This window comes from Bos grunniens, chromosome 9 (assembly GCF_055505025.1).
Source record: "Bos grunniens cultivar Pamir isolate PY7600 chromosome 9, Bosgru_T2T1.0, whole genome shotgun sequence".
NCBI lineage: Eukaryota > Metazoa > Chordata > Mammalia > Artiodactyla > Bovidae > Bos > Bos grunniens.
Window position 1 is genome coordinate 28,863,378 of NC_141173.1, and position 16,748 is coordinate 28,880,125.

Below are 16,748 nucleotides of genomic sequence, written 5' to 3' on the forward strand. Positions count from 1 at the left end.
TTTTTAGGGCTCAAGATAAATTCTCTTTGCTCTGGAATGTTTGATCCTCCCAATGAAATATTTTTTCTCTTTCACTTATAGTCCTCCTTCAGAGTTAAATTCTCTTTGCTCTGGAATGTTTGATCCTCCCAATGAAATATTTTTTCTCTTTCATTTATAGTCCTCCTTCAGAGTTTATGTGTACCTCCTTAATATTATTTACCTTATGCTCATTGTACTTCTTATTCTTTGCATCATTTTCATTCTATTCTAATTGACTTTAAGACTTTGATTAAAGGGACCATCTCTTATTCACTTTTATCCCCTACAGGGACTAACACATTTCCTTAGTTTGTACATTGCTCAACAGATATTTATTATGAATCATTAATATCTAGGAATCTTAAGATAAATATAGCCACAAGAAATATGAGCAGGCACTCAAATTTTCACAATGCAGACAAGGAAGGACTTTTTTTTTCAATTGGGAGTTATATTTAGTTCAGTCACTCAGTCCTGTCCAACTCTTTGAAACCCCATGGACTGCAGCATGCCAGGCTTCCCTGTTCATCACCAACTCTTGGAGCTTGCTCAAACTCATGTCCATCGAGTCAGTGATGCCATCCAACCATCTTATCCTGTGTCGTCCCCTTCTCCTCCCACCTTCAGTCTTTCCAGCGTCAGAGTCTTTTCCAATGAATCCATTCTTTGCATCAGGTGGCCAAAGTATTGGAATTTCAGCTTTAGCATCAGTCCTTCCAATGAATATTCAGTACTGATTTCCTTTAGGATGGACTGGTTGGATCTCCTTGTAGTCCAAGGGACTCTCAAGAGTCTTCTCCAACACCACAGTTCAAAAGCATCAATTCTTCGGCACTCAGCTTTCCTTATTGTCCAACTCTCACATCCATACATGACTACTGGAAAAACCACAGCTTTGACTATATGGACCTTTGTTGGCAAAGTAATACCTCTTCTTTTTAATATGTTTGTCATAGCTTTTCTTCCAAAGAGCAAGCATCTTTTAATTTCATGGCTGTAGTCACCATCTGCAGTGATTTTAGAGCCCCCCAAAATAAAGTCTGTCACTGTTTCCATTGGTTCCCCGTCTATTTGCCATGAAGTGATGGGACCAGATGCCATGATCTTAGCTTTTTGAATGTAGGAGTTATATTACACTGAGCTTTTTAGGTCTAGGAATTTACTAGTCAATTATTAACAATATGGGGCTTCCCAAATGGCACAGGGGTAAAGAATCCACCTGCCAATGCAGGAGATACAAGAGATGTGAGTCTGATCCCCAGGTCAGAAAGATCTCCTGGAGTAGGAAATGGCAACCTGCTCCAGTATTCTTGCCAGGAAAATTCCTTGGACAGAGGAGCCTGATGGACTACAGTCCATACGATCACAGATTTGGACATGACTGATCACACACATTAACAATTTTGTCTTAAGCGTATATTGTCTCTAGCTGCTACTTGAGATGTACTAGCAGATCTAGATTGATCTCATTCATCTAACACCAGCTTCATTGATGAAATTCTAGGGGCTGGAAAACCTGTTTCAACACAGGTTATGTTCTGAAGGATACAACTCCATTGAGAACTAGCCAGATAAGATTTATTATTTACTGTAATTACGGCAAAACTGAATAGAGTTAAACCCATGTGAGAATTGGTCCTAAGTTCTAGGACTTTATCATTGAAATTTGAAGAGGAGTCATGCTAAAAAACAATGCAAAGTCTCTGATATTGTAATTGAATAAGGATGTCAATTGGCAAGTTCCATATACACACACTCACAAATGGTATACTTCATTACCTGGTTTATTAGCCTATCAGAGAGTTAATTTTTCCCTTTAATTCCAATTGGAATTTCATTATTCTCTGGCATCATTATGAACATAATAGAGCATACCTGATACACGGCTAAAGTTGAATGAGTGATGAACAGATTGCAAATACATCACTGCCTTTAAATCACAGCTGCTGTGGGCCTCTATGTTCTTAATAGAAGATTGTTGTTCAGATTATTGGGCAGATGGCCTATAGGGAGATATATTCAGCAAGTAAGTCTTTATAATATTTTAAGCCATCTCAGCAGGATGCTGAGAGAGCATAATGAAGTTTAGTAACATGAGTATTGAGGCCTGGTACTAATGGCTCTTCAGGGTCAGTATGTGATCTTCCAGTTTCAAGCATTGTATTTTTGGTTGCTCAGGTATTTACTTATATAAATCTGCTGCTCTGTTGACTCCTAACGAAGAGACTTGTAATTATGATGACATTTTAAGTACATTTCACTATAGCTCCCAGTTCTCACAGCAAATATATTGAATTTTTTAAAGACCAATTTGATTAGATCAGTGAATTAGATTGATCCAGTTAAATCAAAAATAGCATGACTTGTTATTTTTTACACTTCTACTTTGTGAAATATTTTCTCTGTTTCAACAAGTGATATACATTACCTGACCCTGGAGTTCATATCCTTTTCTTTCTTTTATTACAGAACAATTGATAGCTAATCAGTATTTTATCGGGGCTTCCCAGGTGACACTGGTGATAAATAACCCACCTGCCAATGCAGAAGACCTAAGACATGTGTGTTAGATTCCTGGGTCGGGAAGATCCCCTGGAGGAGGGCATGGCATCTCACTCCTGTATTCTTGCCTGGAGAAGCCCATGGACAGAGGAGGCTGGCAGGCTACACAGTCCACAGGATTGAAAGAGTTGGACACGAGTGAAGTGACTTAGTACACACAATATTTTATCTATTCTTACTACCAGAGAAAAGAACAGTAGATTAAAAACAACGGGAATTCTAGACTTACCCATATTGTATTAAGCTTTTCACCCCTACCCCGTGCCAGCATCTAGTTTAAAAACAGAGGGATTGAAAATAATCCAGTTCTAATAAGCCCATTTTATCCTCTGTCTGTTCTACCTTTCTTCCCCAGCTTCATCTTCAATTGCAGTTCTGAATGACATGTGCCCACCATAATCTTTCAGTGGTTTACATTAGGCTGTACTCTGGGCTCAAAAGATTGCTCAGTGAGAATCACAGGACCTCTCAGGGATAAATCCTATTCCAGTATACTAGAGCCAAACTAATTAATAACTTGTGTGGGCCACTGAACTGTTCACTTCACACTTCCAGCCCATGTAATATGAGAATTGTTGTTGTAATATGAGAATATGTCTCCAAATAGAAGTGACATTATAGCTAAATACGAGTAAAATGACACATGGCATTTATTGCATTCTTGTATGGAGTTGTTTATGAAATATTTTTCTAGTATTTGAATTACCTGCTTACATAATTAGGGTATTTACTCCTGAAGGAAATGAATGAGAAATTGCTTGCAGAGCACATTTGTTTTAGATCACAAATCTCACCCACTTTATTATACTTCCTGGTGAGAAACTGAATAGCAAGAAAAAGATTGTTTTTTGAGGGTGAGGTGGCAGGTATTAAGAAAAATTTAGTCAGAAGTTCTTTTTACTAACGATGCTAAGCACAGTGGTGTTTAATAAATATTTACTCAATAAATAAGTGTATAGTTTCAAGGATATGTTGCTTAAAAATAAGGTTTGTTTTTCTCTTATACATGAAATATAACCCTCTTACAGAAAGAATAGAAATTCAGAAAGAAGTTGCAAAACATCATTTTAATGACTGTAGTTTTCAATTATGTGTATATACTATGAATCCCCTGAACCATTCTCCTACTGCATGGAGGGTACTGATTAATACTCCCATTATTTAGAGGTATAAAACAATGTCAGAAACAAAGCATCTTTCTATGAGATAGGTTTGCATTTTTCTCCTTGGAAATCTATAAGTGAAATTATTGCTTCAGAAAGCATGCTCATTTTAATCACTTTCTAGATCTTTTTTTTCCCAAGTTGCTCTCCTAAAATGTGTTTTCATCTTTCTACTTCTATGGAATTGTTATTATTTTCACCACACTATTTCTGTTGCTGATTATCATTTTCTCATAAAACAATTCAGTTGACCATCTAACTGCCTTTTGTGAACAGTCTCCTACTCACTGTCATCTTCAGTCATTTTAGGTCCATTTGTAAATATAATCGTAGTCTGTCTATGTCACCAAAAAGCACACAAATCCATTAACTAGCCAAATGTTAGTGAATATCTGTTGGCGTAGGTTCTAAGCCAAATGATCGTCAGCCAGAGAACAGTTTACCTATCTTGTGCAAGTGCCAATTCATCGTTCATTATTATTATTCTATTTTCAATAATATTCAGAGCATTCCAAAGCTAAGTTACAGAAGAGGTAAAAGAAAAAATAGGATAAAATATTCTAAACAAAAATCTAAGTTAAAGTGCCTCTATCCCAACAAAAAAAAAAAAAAAGAAAGAAAGATGCCTCCATCCTAAAATATAGAGAAGGAATTGGCCACCCACTCCAGTATTCTTTTCTGGAGAACCCCATGGACAGAGGAGCCTGATGGGCTACAGTCCATGGTGTCACAGGAGTTGGAAATGACTTAGCGACTGAACAACAATCCTAAAATAAACATGTTTTTAAAAACTTGTTTTTAATTTCAAGTGATAGGAACAGATAGTTTCATGGTATAAATACTGGAAATAATAAATTTCTCAGATATAAGCTGAATACCCAAAAGACTAAAAATTAAAGCGATGCCTTTTGATCACTGAATGCACATTACTACATAGCAATTACTAAGTAGATTTTGTGTTCATCAGTAACCCATGAGCCATCGTCTCCTGTTTCTTTTCATTATAATAGGAGTCATTTCATGTTTTTATTGGAGATATATCAGTTCAAAGAGAGTACTGTGCATTTCCCCTGGATTGCTATAGATTGAACAAATAAGGAAATTGCCAACTAAAATCAGGGATTCCAAACAGTCTCTACTGAAATAGTATATCTGCTCAATTTGACTTTTTATTAAAAGGTCATTAGCTTTGATAGACACAATGTACTTTCTTTGCAAATTAGGTATGAATATCTTCCTTCGTAGTTTTCTATATTTTATGCATCTAAAGTTTCTAGTTTCTCACTTCCGACCTTAACCTAATAATCCTCCTCTCAAAAACACAATAATTTATCTTTAAACCCCATGTTCTAGAAATACATCATGCAATCAATCCATTTCATTTAAAATGATTTCAGAGTGTATGGACATTTTGATGTGCACTTATCAGTTGCTGATTTTTCTTGTCTGCTTTATCAATAATTTATATTTGTGTTTTCAGATTCCAAGAAAACAAAAACACCTACAGAAGGTATTGGGAATATTTCCTTTTTCTGTCTTATGTTTAATGAACCCCAAGCAGAATTCCTTTTTAAAGGATTCCCATGAAAGAAAAAAATATATATGGGATTAAAAAGAGAGAAATAATGAGAGACAAAGAGAAAGAGTTGAGTCTTTACTGACAATAATTCTATGAAAAATATTTGGCAGTTATTTTTAAAGAAATGTTAGCTGGACAAGAAATTGAGCCATGTTCAGTATCAAGCATTTATTTTGCTAGAAAGCATAAATTTAATTAATCTTGGATATACCAGCATCAATAAAACTGAATCATTTAAGTCTTGAATAGAATCATAAACTATGTGGCAAGTATACCTGGGTCTTCTGTATTTGTTTGTATGTGTTTATTTGTACAGAGTGTTTATATGTTCACATGTATTTAAAGGAGACTAAAATATATAATTATTTTAAATGATTAAACAGTATCATCTTAGATCCATTGTCAAATAATGCTTTACAATCAACTTATGGAAGCACCTATAATAGTCAACAATACCTCAGGTCAACACTTACTGTGAAATTTAAGGGGAGAGAATGGGGGGAGGGATTTAAAAAATTAAAATCAAATCAGTGTGTTGGGGGAGTATATTTTATCTTTGACAATTTCATGAGCAACAGTTTTCTATTTATATTTTTTTCAACAGAACTACCCAAGGGAAAAAGTAAGGAAATGCATGCAAAGTATATATTTTTTTCTATTTACTACAACTATTGGCTTGCTGTTAAACTTGTGGTTTTGAATCTTTCTTTTCAATGTTTTATGCATGGGAACTCTTTATTTTTTTCAGAATGAAAGAATATACAACCCAGGGAGGGGATGGTCAGAGTGAACTGAAAAGCATGGCACTCTAATTTCTTTGAGTCCTGTTCAAATTCATGCAGTCATCTAATAATATCCGCTGCTACTGCTGCTAAGACACTTCAGTCGTGTCCGACTCTGTGCGACCCCATAGACGGCAGCCCACGAGGCTCCCCCGTCCCTGGGATTCTCCAGGCAAGAACACTGGAGTGGGTTGCCATTTCCTCCTCCAATGCATGAAAGTGAAAAGTGAAAGTGGAGTCGCTCAGTCGTGTCCGACCCTCAGCAATCCCATGGACTGCAGCCTTCTAGGCTCCTCCATCCATGGGATTTTCCAGGCAAGAGTACTGGAGTGGGGTGCCATTGCCTTCTCCGATAATATCCACAGTCATCACCAAAAAATATAACTTTGTTCCATTAACCAAAAGAGTATTATATTATGTTAGTGTAAATGTAGTCTCTGTAATCTGGTTAGTTCTGTAGTTAGAAAATAGAAGAGAAATTCTATTTCAGGCTAGATTTACAGTCTCTTTTCTGCTTTCTTTCTTCTTGTAATCCATAAATATTTTGGTGTGTTCGCATGGTATATGACATTTTGTCCATAAAATGATTCTTTTTCCCTACAAGCACTATGAGCTCTGTGAAACTGCTTTGTTTAGGATGTATAACTTAGGCAGCACCCAGTGTTTAACACATATTATTAAAGCTTGCTTGCCGACAGTTCAGTAAAGCTTGATACTTTGAGGTTGTGTCTTTTGCAAATGTATACTCTTCTCTGAAGATATAGGGTATGTTGAACAGACAGAAACAAAAATTATCAATTTAATCCTGTTCAATTAGCCATTAAAAGCCATCAATTCCCAGGTATGTAGTACTTTAAGAATTCTAGGAGAAATTAAAAACATGTTTAAAAATATATACCAATTAAAAAAAAATTTATGTGCCCTCTGGTCTGGCAAAACTTAGGGCATTGAGACTCCTCATGTCATAAAAATGCTCTAGAAAGTCCTTTGAAGAGAGTCATGAAATTGTACTGCAGCTCAGCCAGGGGGAGCAATCTATCTACAGAGAAGTTTGTGATCCTTCGGTCCTAGATTTCTGTGTGGGCACAGCATCTGGTGGGCAGTGGCACACTGATATAGAAAACACTCTATACACCACTTCACCAGCAGGGAAATGGAGGACAACTAGAGATTTGAAAAATGGTGTTAAGTAACATATTTATGTAACCTTAAGGCACTCACTTTATTACAGTCTATATGATTCAAAAGTTCCCACAGACACTGTGACTCCTTGATAATCTTCACAGTATTGATATATTTGATAAATAAACATGCCTTCCCAGACATTTGTTTAGCATCCCAACTGTCTCCCTCCTTGGGAAGTTCTGTGGGTTGTGACTTGGACAGTAATAACGACAGGAAAAAAGAGTTTTCCTCGAAATAAATTATTTGCTCTAGTTTATCATCTGGACCTGCTTTTGTTGTTCTTATTGTCATATCGTTGAATTTATTGGATTTAGTAACATATTTTTTTACTTCAAGATTACTTTATTCAGTTATACTTCTCCAATCCTATATTCTTATTTTGCTATAACCACAACTTGTTAGTTATTTATTTTGTTTTGTTTTTCAGTTTAATACAAATCATGGTAGAGGAAATGGGGGAAGTGTACATGGGACCTTCCTGTGTATAGTTTTGTCAATTCTAATGATCTATATTTTTTTCAAAATAAAAAGTAAAAAAAAATTAAAAATCAGTTGTAAATATCATTTCACAGTCCCTGTAGATATAAGGGTAATTTTTTGTATTTATTAAGACAATTCAATAATTACATCTTGAATTATCCCATATAATAAATGTTTGACAGCCTTTTCTTGCATATCATCCCAAATTAACACAGGTGTTTTTCTACTTACAGAATAATATTCTGATATGATTGGAAGACCCTTATTTTAACTTTGAAATCTCACAGACAGCTCATAATCGATTTTGATGCATACCCAAATCTACTTCCAGTATTTTTTGATTGTTATCACTTTAGAAATTTCTTAGAAATATTTTTGTAGTTGGTGGTTCAGCTCAGCAATAAGTTAAGCAATGCATTTAATTATTCCATGTTTTCCAGACAATTTTTGGTAAAGTTCTTAATTGTGTTGTTAATTTTAACTAAGTCACCTGTGCTTCTTCCTTTTGACTTGTAACACTTGGTCAAGCCATCCGTTTTATTTGTTTTATTGTCTGCCTGCTATCTTGGGAGTGGCTAAATCACTCATTATACCCTCACAACTACAAACCTGGTAAAAAAAAAAAAAACTGTATACCTGAGAGATCAATGAGATGACCTTAGGAGGTTCGATGACACTCTATGTTTCTAAATGAAGTTCTAAGAACTCTTTCAGCATAAACATCTTCTAGTGTCAAAAATATATGCACCAAATAAAACTTAAAGAAATCTCATTCTTTTTCTTTAAAAAATCAGATATAAATGTGTCTATGTTAAAGCATTTGACAATCGTTTAAATTAACTTGACAAGCTTGTCAAGGCAAAATAAGTAAGAATAGAAATGTAGATAATAGCACTTCATATAAAATTAGTACCTGCACTTCATATAAAATTAGTGCTTATTTTAACATAAATGTCACCTTAATCTTGAGGCCAGAATAATGCTTTGTCTCATATAATACTGGAAAAAGTGGGTTCTTAAAAAGAAACACTGTCTGAAAAGGACTCTGTAAGAAGCATTTGTCCTAAAAACAAGGGAAGTGTGTTTTGCTTATTCCTGAAAATTCTTAGTCTATTTTTAGTGTCTTAAATCTGCCTCAGCAAAGCCTTTGTCTTAGCTAAACAAATATCTTTTCAATACAAGAAAATTTCACCTTATAATAAAAAGTTCAGAAGTCTGTTCATCCTTATCTGAGGATTATTTTAAAGCAACTGCAACAATTATCCTTATTGCTTACTTTTTATCCCAAATTTATTTCATATTGATCTGCTACTGCTACTAAGTCACTTCAGGCGTGTCTGACTCTGTGCAACCCCATAGACAGCAGCCCACCAGGCTCCCCCGTCCCTGAGATTCTCCAGGCAAGAACACTGGAGTGGGTCGCCATTTCCTTCTCCAATGCATGAAAGTGAAAAGTGAAAGGGAAGTCGCTCAGTCGTGTCCGACTCTTCGCGACCCAGTGGACTGCACTACCAGGCCCCTCCGTCCATGGGATTTTCCAGACAAGAGTACTGGAGGGGGTTGCCATTGCCTTCTCCACATATTGATCTAGTCAGTAAGAAAATTTAAACTTTTTCCATCCTTTATAGACCTTATGATATCTTTCTAGATTCTTATCCATGAAAAATTTTAATTCCTCTCATATTCAGAACATCTTTATTGCTGTTCTATGAGGAAAAACTGAGAAATGGAAAAACATTTTAAATATACATCAATATTAGTCTTCGTGGCAGCTATTATTGGTGCAATACTGCACTAGTACATGCATGTTTCTTTGTGTTAGAACAATTAAGTTGGAAAATAAAATTGGAATAATAATAACAAAAATACTATATTTCAGAACAGGAAAAGAAAGAACAACACGTGGAACCAGGTAACTGTTTTTAAATTCCTCCATCCTCTTAATTTTGAGATATTAATTTGCAATTAAATACTAAAATGCCATCAAATAGCATGGAATGTTAATTTTGTTTTTCTTTTCTTGTTTGATTCAGCAAAGTCACCAAAGAAGGAACAGTCAGGTGAGTCAGACTGGGGCTGCAGGGGTCTTTCTATCTGATGTCCAGGCTTTATTAATGCTGCAGCCTCAGACAGGGGGTAAGGACCAAGATAGGGGGAAAGGGCAGGAAATCCTTCCATCTTATGAGATGTTATTTTTCCAAGCTCTGGACATAGAGTTAGTGTCAAGGCCATGTAAGAAAATGGAAGCCGAGTAATATGTTACATTCTTGCTACTCAGCGTGTGTTCTGTGAACCAGCAGTGTAAGGGTCTCCTGAGAGATTGTTAGAGATGCAGAATCTCTGGCTCCAGAGATTCTGAATCAGAATCTGAAACTTCCTAACATCCCCAGTGGATTTGTCAATGCAGTGTGTGAGAAGCCCCATTATAGTCTAGTGTGAAAAACAAAAATAAAAGCAAAACCCTTCCTGTAAGTGCATCTGATCTTGCTTTGTTTTTAAATATGAAATATTTACTTCTAGCAAATATTCTCTGTCTATTCAAAATGTTCTTTACTGACACATCTTGAGTACGTAGGGGAGTTGCAGTGAGAGAAGTAGATTATGTCTCCAATCTATTTACATTTGAATGAGGGAAAAAAAATTGAGAATCAGACAAGCAGAAAAACACACATACAAACAAACAAAAACTAAGAATTCAGTTCCTGTAGATATCAAATGATTTTCTTAAAGTTTCCAGGCATTTAACTTGCCCTGTTGTTTCAAATGAAAATAAATGTATTTCCTGATCAAGGAACTTTAATGATCTGTGTGTGTATGTGTGTAGGTAGTCATAGCCTCATATAATGTCCATTAGTCACTCCTCCCATCATAATATATTTAAATGGAAATAGCATTTACATTAGTGATACATTAAAATAAAAATTGGGTTTCCCAGGTGGCACTAGTGGTAAAGAACCTGCCTGCCAATGCAGGAGATGTAAGAGACTCAGGTTTGATCCTTGGGCTGGGAAAAAACCCTGGAGGAAGGTACAACAACCCACTCCAGTATTCTTACCTGGAAAATTCTATGGACAGAGAGACTAGCTGGCTGCAGCCCATAGGGTCGCAGAGTTGGACCCAAATGAAGTGACTTAGCACACATGCACAAAATAAAAATTTTCAATATTATGTAAATAACCAAGCAAATCTAGCTAAATTACTTCTACCTGTATCACAAACCATAGCAAGTCAGATTCAAAACCACATTTCTTATTCTTCTTTCAGGTTTGTAAAACTGCCTCAGCAAACCCAAATCATTTAGGTGATTCTCCAACTAGTTCCCATGGCATCATTTTATTTTCCATATAAAAACACTTAACATACTTTTATGATCATATTACCTTTTCTATTTCCCAGTTTAAATAGAAATTAGAAGATAAGGATCGTTTTTTATATATTTATCCCCACAGTGCCTATTATAATGTCAGGAACATTTTGGGCACTTGATAATGTTTGATTGGATGAAAAAAAAAATTATCACATTCACACATGATAATATATTTTTGAAAAAACATAAACATAAATAACTCTTAAATAATTTATTATATGTAATAATCTCACTTTCACCACACTAGGTATTCCAAGGTAATGTTCCCACCATTTGGCCATAACATATATTCTTACATGTGTACATATGCAGAAAGTTGAATTAGAGCATACATCAGAGAAATAGAAACATGGAGAGACATGAAGAATGATGATAGGTGTAATCAGTTTTAAGAGTTTTAATAGCTAAACATTACTATCCAATATTTGACAAAATGCAGTAATTTAAATTTCTTGAAATCTTTTTCTCGCAACTATTGGATAATTGATTGATTCACTTCTTTTCATTCCATTTTGAGACTTTAAGGAAACTGCATTGGCTTATATATAAAATCAATCAGATTCTTATATAATTTAAAATGGAAAACAAAATGAATGAGTCATGAATGAGCATTCTGTGTAGGGAGAAGGTATATGAATATCAGAAATCTGTGGTTCATAAAAGTAAAAGTGAAAGTTGCTCAGTTCTGTCCCACTCTTTACTACCCCATGGAATTCTCCAGGACAGAATACTGGAGTGCATTGCCTTTCCCTTCTCCAGGGGATCTTCCCAACCCAGGGATTGAACCCAGGTCTCCCTCATTGCAGGCAGATTTACCATCTGAGCCACAAGAGAAGCCCAAGAATACCAGAGTGGGTAGCCTATCCCTTCTCCAGTGGATCTTCCAGACCCAGGAATTGAACCGGGGTCTCCTGCATTGCAGGCAAATTCTTCACCAACTGAGCTATCAAGGAAGCCCTAATATATTTAAATTTTATAAAAGAAAATAGCACAACATTGTATGTTCTTTTTCTCAGATATACTTTTTTCTTTAGTTTACAAGGCTATAATATAGTCTTTTTTAAAAATGAAAATAGCTGTAAAACTATTTTAGAGAGATCCAAGGACACTTATAACTGATTTAGATCTTATTATTTTTTTTTTTTTTTGTCCTTAACAGCTCCAAGTGAAAAACACATTAAAGCAAGTATGTTGACTAAAACTTGAAAAAACAAAAAGCGTATTTCAGCAGCTTACTCATTTAACTTTCTGCTTAGACAATGCTAATGCTAATTTTTAAGGCTGACTTACCAAATGTTCCTTGCTCTGATTATGTGTTGTGTTAAACAAATATGCATACTTACTCAACTTTGTATTGTTTTGTGAATCAGTTTTTCTCAAAATTTACCTATAGAACTTTCATTTGTAAATGTTAATTTGTCTAGATCATAACATCTTTTTGAATTGTTTGTATTTTTGTTTCCCATTGTATGATAAGTGATAAGTGATATGATAAGTGATCTCTTCAGTTTTTTTAAACAAATAGACAGTTTTCCTAATGGTTAATCACTTGATCAAACCAGGAGGCAACATAATTTGTCTACTAGTGAAAGTTATTGTGTATTTAATGGAATGAAGCTCCCTACAATTTTATTATTTATTTATTACTCTTACAATATCATAATTTTTAAGGCTTTTATCCTCAAAAATTTTTAAACTTATATATTTTTAATTGAAGGATGATTGCTTTACAATATTGTTTGTTTCTGCCATACATCAACATGTATCAGTCATAAGTGTATATATATGTCCCCTCCCTCTTGAACCTTAGATTTTTAATAGCTATCAACTGGTAGCTGTAACATACTGTGGCATTTGCATCTATGAAACTTTGACAATACACTAAAGAATAAATGCTGTTTTCTTTGTTGGTATTTCTCAATTAGATGAAGTGTCTAACAGATTGTCATTAATGATAATTATTTTAGGAAAAATGGTGTGTGAGCTTAGAAAAAAAAATATTCTTTCAGCTTCTCTAAACTTTGTCTATAAGATTTAAGATCAAACCACATTTTTATGCATGGTGTAAATATGTTTATATTTTCCTTTTGATTTAGAGGTACATAAGTATTAACGGTAGTACTAGTACAAAAAAAGAATGCATGTTTTATTTACTGCCAGGTTTTTGAGACAGAGTATGTCATTGGTGAATATATCAGAGAAAAATGGAAGATATAATGTTGTGTAGCTTGGTGTCTTTTTAAAAAATTACAGTCAAAAGTGTTTACATAGACATTTTAGACCTTAAGGAAAGGTGTAACATGAATCTAAAATTCCATTTATGTTTTCATGAAAATTTTTAGTTGAATATAAGCTGATTAGAACTTGATATTACTGAGTATTTAGTATGCTAATACTCAGTCTGTAGAAATGCATAATCAAGAAAATATATAAAACAAAATTGATAATTTTGCTGCAGTGGTTCAGAACTTTAGATTGGAGATTACTCTGAAAATGAACATTTTCTTCCTAGGAAAATGTGACATTTAGATAAAAATACTCATTTGCAATGAAAAAAAAAATTCTGTAAGTTCTGCTATCTATGAAACACTATCCAATCAAGTTTTGAAGAGATCAGCATCTTTTGCAGGAAATTAACAAATTTAGCTTGCCAAATCATCTTAGACTCAATATAAAAGTCTCAAAAGAATTGATATCCATTTCCTTGTATAGTGAATGATTTGAACTTGACATAGGCATTATCTCCCAGTATAAAGTTAATTAAAAACAATTCATAAATTATTTAAAATCTCTGCTAGCAATGTGACTGTCCATTTCCCCAAATAAGAAGTTGTTTTGTTTTTTTTTTTGATCTTGAAACCACACAACAGAAGAATATTTCCATAGCTTCCATATATGGTGAGATATTTATAAAGTTAATGCCTAAGTCGTCACATTACAAATACTATTGAAAATTCCTTCTGTTACTTACAAAGTATGGGGCACATAGTATTGTGTATGTAACCTGAATATTCAGGATATGATTTTACATTATCTTAAGTTATGAGAGCAAGTGAGGAAGTGAGATGTATAGTTTAATATAAATTAAGTATTTATGGGATAATTGAATTAACAAGGAAAGGTGAGATTGACAGCACTAGTGCAAATCTATGGGAAAAGTAAAAGGTAATTTGTCTTCAGCACTCAATTAAAGGAAATAACTAGAATGTGAATTGAATTTGTGGTGTAGAATTATTTGTTCTAGGTCCTAAGGAAGCCAAAATCAGTATAAGAAAAACACTGGAGGACTTAGACTAGTTTGGAGCTGTATCAGTACAGAAAAGAGAAATCATTCAGGTTCAGTGATGTAGCATGCACTACGGAAGGGCACTTACTGCCTCCACATGTAAAGTTATGCATCAGTGATTATGTGGATGGAGCAGGAGTGCCTTTTACCAACAGAGATGACAAACCTAGATTTACAATTTCTGCAGGTCGATAAAGATTCCATTATAATTGTTATTGTTCAATCACTAAGTTGAGTCCGACTCTTTGTGACCCCATGAACTGCAGCACACCAGGCTTCCCTGTCCTTCACTATCTCCTGGAGTTTGCTCAGACTCATTTCCATTGAGTTGATGATGCCATCCAACTATCTCATCCTCTGTTGTTCTCTTCTCCTCCTGCCCTCAATCTTTCCCAGCATCAGGGTCCTTTCCAGTGAGTTGGATCTTCACATCAGGTGGCAAAAATATTGGAGCTTCAGCTTTAGCATCAGTTCTTTCAATGAATATTCAGGACTGATTTCCTTTAGGATCAACTAGTTTGATCTCCTTGCAGTCCAAGGGACTCTCAAGAGTCTTCTCCAGCACCACAGTTCAAAAGCATCAATTCTCCAGCACTCAGTCCTTATGGTCCAACTCTCACATCCATACATGACTACTGGAAAAACCATAGCTTTGACTAGACGGACCTTTGTTGGCAAAGTAATGTCTCTGCTTTTTAATATGCTGTCTAGGTTTGTCATAGCTTTTCTTCTAGGGAACAAGGGTCTTTTAATTTCATGGTTGCTATTTCCATCTGCAGTGATTTTGGAGCCCAAGAAAAAAAGCCTGCCACTGTTTCCATTGTTTCCCCATCTATTTTTGCCATGAGTGATGGGACCTAATGCTATGATCTTCGTTTTTTGAATATTGAATTTTAAACAGTTTTAAACAGCTTTTTCACTCTCCTCTTTCACCTTCATCAAGAGACTCTTTAGTTCCTCTTCACTTTCTGCTATAGGGTGGTATCCTCTGCATATCTGAGGTTATTGATAATTCTCACGGCAATCTTGATTCCTGCTTGTGCTTCATCCAGCCCGGAATTTCACATGATGTACTCTGCATATAAGTTAAATAAGCAGAGGGACAATATACAGCCTTGACGTGCTCCTTTCCCAATTTTGAACCAGTCCATTGTTCCATGTCTGGTTCTAACCATTGCTTCCTAACCTGCATACAGATTTCTCAGGAAACAGGTAAGTTGGTCTAGTATTCCCATCTCTTTAAGAATTTTCCACAGTTAGTTGTGATCCACACAGTCAAAGGCTTTCGCATAGTCAGTGTAGCAGAAGTAGATATTTTTCTGCAATTCTCTTGTTTTTCTCTTCAATGCAAAATGTTGGCAGTTTGATCTCTGGTTCCTCTGCCTTCTCTAAATCCAGCTATACATCTGGAAGTTCTCAGTTCATGTATTGTTTAAGCCTAGCTTGAAGGATTTTGATCTTTAGCTTGCTAGCATGTGAAATTAGTACAATTGTGCAGTAGTTTGAACATTCTTTGGCATTGCCTTTCTTTGGAATTGGAATGAAAATTGACCTTTTCCATTGTCATACTGCATTTAAAAAAAAGCCTCAACACACCCAGTTCTCCTTCCTGCAGTCCACTGCACATCCCCCCCAACTCCTTACCACCACATTGGATAATGATATAGGGGTTGATGATTATGACTAGTTATTTTCAAGAAGGAAGGGGATGAAACAAGTAGGTTTTTAGATGCAGATCTTTTACACTACTCTTGGTGATCAAGAGGGAATATAGTAGACAGTGCTTAGCAAATACATTAGACATCATTCTCTTTTTCCCAAAGAACACTTCAAGGACCAGTATTCTTCAAACCCTTGTAGAGTACTTCCATACATTCCTCTTATCAAGGACAGCAGGGCTTTAATAGTGTTTTCTTGTGCATATTTGACTAGCCTGTGGTCAGTTTGAATTATGAGTAAAAAAGATAACAAAGACAAGATCAGAGCCAAAGTCTAGTTATTTTTAATTGTGGGTCTAAATTTGAATTAAATGACAACAGTCAGGAATTTTTCATTTCTTGATTTTAGCACCACACTAGATTTTTGTTATGCTCAGACACCAAGCCTGACTCTGCTTATCACCTTAACTACATTTCAATACCTAACCTGCATGAGTCACACATCTACACACATCTATCTCTTGATCTACCAATATATGTCATGATCTTCCAGGAATATCCAGTATGCAGAATTTAAAAATAAAGTACCTTTGAATTTATTCAAATATATGATACTAGAAGACTATTTGGGAACAGCTTATATTACTTAGAAAGTGACATGGCTT

The 16,748-nt window shown here is 35.0% G+C and overlaps 1 protein-coding gene across 50 annotated transcripts in view; it reads left to right on the forward strand.

Annotated features, from left to right (window-relative positions):
• The window catches only part of TRDN (triadin), a 414,935-nt gene that overhangs the window by 279,769 nt on the left and 118,418 nt on the right, over positions 1-16,748 (forward strand). For 41 of the 50 annotated variants that reach the window (XM_086317033.1, XM_086317034.1, XM_086317035.1 and 38 more), the window contains 5 exons: positions 5,227-5,256; positions 5,930-5,947; positions 9,652-9,684; positions 9,806-9,832; positions 12,299-12,325. In XM_086317033.1, coding sequence (XP_086173159.1) covers positions 5,227-5,256; positions 5,930-5,947; positions 9,652-9,684; positions 9,806-9,832; positions 12,299-12,325 — 135 coding nt within the window. The remainder of the gene's footprint in view (positions 1-5,226; positions 5,257-5,929; positions 5,948-9,651; positions 9,685-9,805; positions 9,833-12,298; positions 12,326-16,748) is intronic. The other 9 variants (XM_086317043.1, XM_086317069.1, XM_086317076.1 and 6 more) reach the window with 1 other exon arrangement.